Source organism: Papaver somniferum, chromosome 7 (genome assembly GCF_003573695.1).
Source record: "Papaver somniferum cultivar HN1 chromosome 7, ASM357369v1, whole genome shotgun sequence".
Lineage (NCBI taxonomy): Eukaryota > Viridiplantae > Streptophyta > Magnoliopsida > Ranunculales > Papaveraceae > Papaver > Papaver somniferum.
In genome coordinates, this window is record NC_039364.1 from 19,841,045 (window position 1) to 19,848,349 (window position 7,305).

Sequence of the window (7,305 nt, forward strand, 5' to 3'; positions counted from 1 at the left end):
CGCGATTGTTCTCCCCATTCTTCTCCAATCTACCTTCTCTACGACGCATTCGCCTGGTTCCATCCTCTCCCACTTGGATATACCTGTCTTCTATGCGATCCCCTTCTTGCTCCTCCTGCGAATTTTCATTTTCCTGAAAAGTATTATCCAAAAATTGTCCTTGTGTATTATCTCCGTGCTCAGATCTACTCATCCTAGTAGTACTCTTGCTTGTCCTTGATCTTGAGCTCGCATGCGTTGTTCTGGAACTTGATTGTGACATTTGCTCTTGTAGTCTCTGATTTTCCTCTTTTAACTCATCATTTTGTCGTGTCAAATTCGCACGTAGTTCTGCTTCTCTTCTTATTTCCTCTGCCAATCGCTGCCTTAATGCTGCAATGGTTATGTTGTTTTCGTCTCTCTTTCAGCTCCTACTACATGTGTCATTTCATCATCTTCCTCGGCGGTATCTGTATCCGAAGTATGGACACTTACTGTATCATAATTTCTTTGATCGTTCTCCCTTTGTTCATGTTGGATCTCGGATCTGATCGGCTGAGATCCGTTGTTTCTCTTGCCCTTTCTTGATGTCTCTGCTATTTCACCTCTTCTTCTACCCGCAATCCTTCGACTCCTCCTAACCGGTGGTGTATTTTCTCCTGCGGATGTTTGCCTCACCATTTTGTGTTCTTGAAATAATACTTATGCAGACTTATGAAAACTACAGCTAAAACATAAGTAAACTAACATTTTCTTTCTTGATGAAAACTGTGTTTTCAATGAATGATTCCAAATGTCTGATTTTCACTTTATGATCAAAATCCTTCACAAAAACAAAAACAATAAGAGACTTTTACTTTGAAAGAAATTTTTGAAAAAGAAACTCCTCTTAAAATTTTCACAAACAGATTCAATCCCAATCCCGAGCTGTATTCTAGCGCCAAAATGTAGTAGTAGAAAATCCTACTACTACACCCTTTAAACAATCTATCTATCAAACTAAGAAAACATTATGAATAACACTTAGAAACCGTTTTATTAAGTATGTAAATCAATACAAAGATGATAGATACAACCCTAACTTGGGAAACAAATAACTTTATCTCTTAAAGCTCTATCTCCACTTTCAAAAAGATCTCTCTCTACCACAAGGGTGGTTGGTCCTATATATAGGGATTTTACATAGTGGAAGACAGCTAACAAAGCCCCTATTTTCGGATTTAGCATGCGATGTCTTCGCACCCATGTATTTGGTCTTCTCGCACGTGTTCCTCAACTTCGTACAACTCTCACACTTTACTCGTGACTTTGTGACGTCATTGTTTTCGTCATTTAAGATATGCTATGTGCGAACTATGTTCGCTCCTTAGTAACTCAGTTGTCTCGCATGATTATTCACATGTGCGATATTTTACCCCTGCAGTGCTTGTGGTGGTGGTGGTGGTAGCAGTAGCTTTTTTGAAGGTGATGTGGATGATGACCTTTTTTTTTTTTTTTTTTTTCTAGTTTCTTAAAATGTTTCGTTTGATTGATAATTGCTTTTTCTTACTGGCTAACAACAGATCCGGATAGGTTCATCAACAGTTATGCGTTACTTACCAAATCTAGGCGTTTTGAAGGTGAATGGGGGATTATTTTTCAGAAATTATGGTTTTTTGTTCTTAGAAATTATGGTTTTTTGTTCTTCAAACTATAATTAACCCTTTGTTTTACAGAGCTGGATGAATCTAGCAGTAACCAAAACCTTCCTCCTTGTCGTTCTACGAGCTCAGATGTCCCCTTCAATATTTTGAATATTAAAAGTAACAAAGGTGAATTTTCCTTCTAACTGGCTTTGGGATAAGATAAAATTGTATGACATAGTAATAGTTGAAATATATCTCTGAACCATACGACCCTTGCATATGGATAATCAAGAATAATAGGCGTAGTAGATCCCACTTGACCATTACATCTTAGGTAACTCTGATCAGAAGTATGCATGTGTCTGCCAAATGAACAGCTGAATTCTAGAAACAACTTCTTTCCAGGACAGACTTCTCTCAACTGCTGTTGTGAGGACATATTAAATCAGAAACATAAACATAAGAATATGGATTGTTGGCATCTTCTTTGGGAAATGAAAGATTTTCCATGTGGAGAATCCATTTATCCTGCCATAAATCCTTTACCTAGAGACCAGAAGCTAAACCTCTTGGCGAGGTCAAATTCAGAATTTATGCTTCTCCAACTCCAGGTTGAGTCTTTTTTGAATAATGTAAAGGATGAGTATCCGTAAAATACTTTGCTTTGATAAAATTAGACTATTAGGACTTTCTTTTCCTAGTTTCTAGTTTGTTTCTTAATTTATGATTTCCTTCTCCAAGTTTTGGTTAAGAGTTTTCCTTTTTGTTTGTTCCGGAATATTTGGAATCACTGAAGCTATATAAAAGGCATAATACTGTACAGAGACACATATTCTTAATTTAGGATTTCTTTTTCCAAGTTTTGGTTAGTTTCCTAGTTTAAACGGTTTCCTTTTTCTTTTTCCTAGTATATTTGGAATTACTAAAGCTATATAAAAGGACTAATACCGTGCAGAGACAAATAAATTCTACATCCAATATTATTACTTGTTCTCTAGTTTTCATTGTCCATTGGATTTTTGATCCAAACTATTTACGCTTCCGCTTTGTAAACCTCTTTTATTTCTAGAGTCTGATTGATGGCATTTTCTTACTGTTTAATGACAGCAGGCAGAGTTAAAAACAAGCATCCTGGATCTGCCAGTTCCTCGTCTTTCCCAGAACCTTCTTATTATCTAAGTCCCCAGGAGGTTGAAGAAAAATACCGTGGTTTAGGTAGTCTTATAACCCTCCTCGCACTGGTAAAGATGCCTTTCCACATGAGAGGTACCAAGATGTTGGTATTAGCAGTGAGGGGCCTGATGGTGATCGTCTTTCTAAATTTCAATTACAAGTGCTAACTATTTATGATGATGAAGATGATGATGATGATTATGATTATTGTAGGTGTAAATAATCCACAGGGCTAGGTGGCAATATCCTAAGCTGTGATATACCAAAGAACAAAGAGCGGCGAAGCACAAGATAGAACCAAACGGCGCAAAGAGCGAGGTATCACGTGGGTCGGACGTGATGGCCTAATAGTTGTCGGATGTGACGTGACCCTTATCCTCTGACAGGTCGGGCGAAAAATCAGAAATCACTCGGTCAGACGAAGGAAGATGGTCAAACAAAGGAACGAGAAGAAAGAAGGGCGACATCGTGTTAACCAGACGATTAAGACTCGGCCTCGGGTGAAGAACTATCGGTCAAACCAGAAAGTCGGGCAAGCAGCGAAGGTCCGATAGGGAACATCTAAATTGATGTAATGTGATCAACATTGTAATTCTGTTGTATGTCGACCTTGGCCTATAAATATAAGGGCAGGTCGAGAAAGAGAGGCAGGTTAAGAGAGGAGAGAGGAACAAGTCATCATACTTGAGTTGTGAGAGCTTCACCACTTGAGAGGGAGAGAACAACTTGTAATCAAAAAAGAGCAATAATAACATTCATCCTTTCACCCCGTGGACGTAGGTTATCATACCGAACCACGTATATCCTTGTGTATATATTTGTTGTGTATCTTCACTTTGTGTTGAATCATCTTCCACTTCGTTGGATGTGGTGTGTGGTTTTATGCCACTACATTTTGGCGCCGACTAAGGGGAACGTCTAAGTTCTCCGGATACCTTGACTTCATGTGCCGACAGAGACGATCCAAAAGCTCCTAAAAACACTTTGCGTGTTAGTTGATGCTATGGGATGAACTCTGCTCGGTGAAAGTCTGTATATGATCGTTTGGTTTGAAGTATGTTGAGATAGTTAGGTTTTCGTTGTTAAGATCGAGTCGTTAGCAAACATTTTCAGTTGGGTCGATCCCGAACAGTCGACTAGTCTTGCTTGTAGGCGAGTCTGTTTTCGTGTCTTAATCTTCGTTTTCATAGTATTTTTTGCACTTGTCTTCGTATTTTGATCTTAGCTTTGTCTTGCGAGTTCAACAACGGAATACCCATAAACTCCCAAATAACATCTTTGATGTGTGTTTGAAGTTGCTTGAGGTTCCATGTTGGCTGGGGAAAATGCCAAAATAACAGCACGACGAGATTATTGGTTGCCGGTGAAGGAATCCAAGGAATCAAGGGAAGACATCCCTTTGTAGTTCCAAGGGAGTGCGTAAGTCTTAGTCCAGTTTTTTCCGTAGCGTGCTGACCTCATAAAAGTACGAATTTGGACCTTTTACCCACAAATAACTAGGTGTTAATGATTTGGAGTCTAGGGAATGTAGGACAAATTGTTGTTAATGCAGAGTCGTGGTACTGAAAGTGACATCGTGCAACTTTGAAAGCGACGTAGCATGATACCCGTATAAAAGGAGACACTTAGAGTCTGAACATGGAAAATTGGCGAGGTCAGTATGGCAGAGTAGAGGGAATCGTACTTTTGAAACTCAATTTTAGTGTCAGTCACCTTTTTCTTCTAAAACTGTATGTACTATAGAAACTTTTCAAAAACAGGTCAAAGTAAGGTGTTGTCAGTTTTCACTGACGTAGGTAGGGACGACTCTCGGACTAACAGCACACTGTGTCCGATGGCTAGCACGTCAGGGATGGGAAGAACTCTTAGGAACCGCACGATCTCCAGTAACATCATGCAAGGAGGAGTAACTGGGACGAGGCGAGGGAGTGATGGGCATCCACCACCAGAGGAATCACGAGCTGCTGCAAGGGGTATGCCAACTGTGGACGAGGAGATCGATCTGGAACGAGACGATGACCCATCGCCTCTGGAGCGAATCGTCTCGCCCCCAAGGAGGGATGATCAAATAGATGGACTTACCGCGTCAGACACGGAATATGATGAGGAGGAAGCATTAATCCTGCATGCTCAGAGAAGAAACATCAGACGACAAGCTGAGTATCAAGAAGCCCTCGGGCGAGAGCAAGAACGACTAAGGCGAGTAAAACTAGGAAGAGAAACAACTATCGGAATCGATCCGGCGACATCGACTCAGATATCCCCCACAGTACCACCTCCACCACCTTTGATGACGACACCACCCTCTGCCCATTTAGGCCATCCAAATGGTCACTCTAGCCATGAGAGTACAGATCCAACACTGCTCGCAATTCTAGAAAGCCAAAGAAGGCAAGAGGCGGCTTTAAGGGATCTTCAGCAGAGGAACCTAGATCTAGAGTTCGAGAACTATCAGCTACGGAACTTAAGGCCGAGGTCGAGAGGATCTTCTAGCCGAGGGATATCAGGAAACCAAGGCCGAATCGGGCAGGTACCACCTGCAGTAGGACCAAGCAATTCCGGTCGATCAGGACCACCCCCAACACCACCTATCGGAATATACGGTCCACCCGAGGATTCACCGACAGACGACGAAAGGCACGAGAGAACAGAGAAACACAAGGTCCGACTATGCGAATGAAGCCAAGCTAAGAGAGTTAGAGGAAAAGATAAGGAAGTTGTCAGGAACCGGCGAAGAATATAAGCTCGCCGAGGTCATAAGCGAGGCCAAGAGGACCCCTTTCACCCAAGAGCTAGAACTAAGGTCCTTCCCACCTAAGTTCACGCTCCCCACCTTCCCATCAAGGTTCGATGGCACGGGAGACGCAGTTGAGCATTTGAAGATGTACACAATGTCCCTAATACAATGGAAAAACCATGAGGTGGTAATGTGCAAGTTCTGCCATGCAATCTTGGAAAGCGAGGAAAAGAAATGGTTCTACAACTTCGCACCAGGAACAGTCGACAGTTATGAGACTCTAGTCGAAGCCTTCCTTGAAAAATACATGCACAACAGCAGACCTCGGCCCAGGGTCAACAGGTTATTCACATTGGCCCGACGGTTCAGAGAACCTCTCAGATCATTGGCCGATAGATGGAGAAATTTGTGTACAGAAATTGGGAAAGTACCAGTCGACCAACAAATATTCGGGTTCGAAAACGCACTTGGGAGGTCGGATCCCATCTGGATAGACATGTTTACAGAAAAACCACAAACATTGAAAGAAATGAGGAAAATGCAAGAGCATTTCATCGCCCTAGAAGAAACTCAGGAGGAATCAAGGGATAGGGGAGTGCAAGAGGCTAGTGCGGCGCCCGAGTCGACATCGGTCAATGTTCAACGTCGACCCGAGAAAAGATTGATCCCACCTACGCGAGTAAATGGGAAGAAGGAATGGTTAGCTAAAGGAAAGACGCCGAGGCACGAGGCGAGAACATACACCCCTTTGAATGCTCCACTAGAAGAAATCTTCAAAGAGGTCAAGAAAATGAGTGACATCATATACCCATCTTCAAGAGGGATACAGTTCGAGGAGACCAAGGATCACCCAGAGTATTGCCATTATTATCAATATAGAAGCCACTCTACAAATAACTGCCGAGAAGTAAAAGACATCGTGCAACATCTTATTCGAGACGGTTACCTGAGACAGTTCGTCCGACACCCATCCCAGATGACCGCAGCGCCCGATGCACCCGTCCATCAGGTCAGGATCGACAGATCCACGCAGTTTGTCAACACGATTTCGCATTCGGCTACTCAAGCGTACAATCTGAATCCTGGAATCATGTCTAGAATCCACAAGAGGGATCATAATAGGAAGGAAATTTTCAGCGTAGCAAAATCTTTGTCGATGGAATCCTGGATGCTGCGACCCATCTTTTTCTCGGCTCAGGATGTCCCGATGAACGGCCAAGCTCACAGTGATCCCTTGGTTATCACCCTGCTGATTGAGGAATGGGGGGTAAGAAGGATACTAGTGGATAGTGGGAGCTCAGTCGAAGTACTCTTCTACGACACGTTCAAGAGGATGGAGTTGTCAGATGATATACTCGTCCCATCGACATATTGTATCTACGGTTTTAATGGGACCGTGACCATCCCAAACGGCGAAGTAACTCTAAGAGTATCGGATGGAGGTGGTTACCTAGATACGTTAACTACATTCTGTGTGGTCGATGTCGCCTCGCCCTATGAAGCTATTATCGGGAGACCGTGGATCGCGGGAATCAAAGAAGTGGCATCGGATTATCATCAGAGGCTATGATTCCCAACATACGAGGGGATAGCTGAGGTCGTAGGAGATTCACAGGCAGCCCGACAGTGTATGCAGGTCGATGCTCAAATAAATGAGGAGCGGCGAGCACGACAAAGGAGAGAGAAGAACAAGGCTAAAGAACCCAAAGCGGCTGAGGACTTGGAAAAAGTTATTTTGCAGGCGGTCATGGCGTACGAAACACAAGGAAATGAACCTTCATAGCAATTAAA

At 42.7% G+C, this 7,305-nt stretch overlaps 1 protein-coding gene across 1 annotated transcript; it reads left to right on the forward strand.

Moving 5' to 3' along the window:
- The first annotated feature begins 5,704 nt into the window (after window positions 1-5,704).
- Window positions 5,705-7,084, forward strand: LOC113294296. The gene has a single exon (XM_026542693.1). It carries the CDS (start codon window positions 5,705-5,707, stop codon window positions 7,082-7,084), a length of 1,380 nt encoding a protein of 459 aa, XP_026398478.1.
- The last annotated feature ends 221 nt before the right edge of the window (window positions 7,085-7,305 follow it).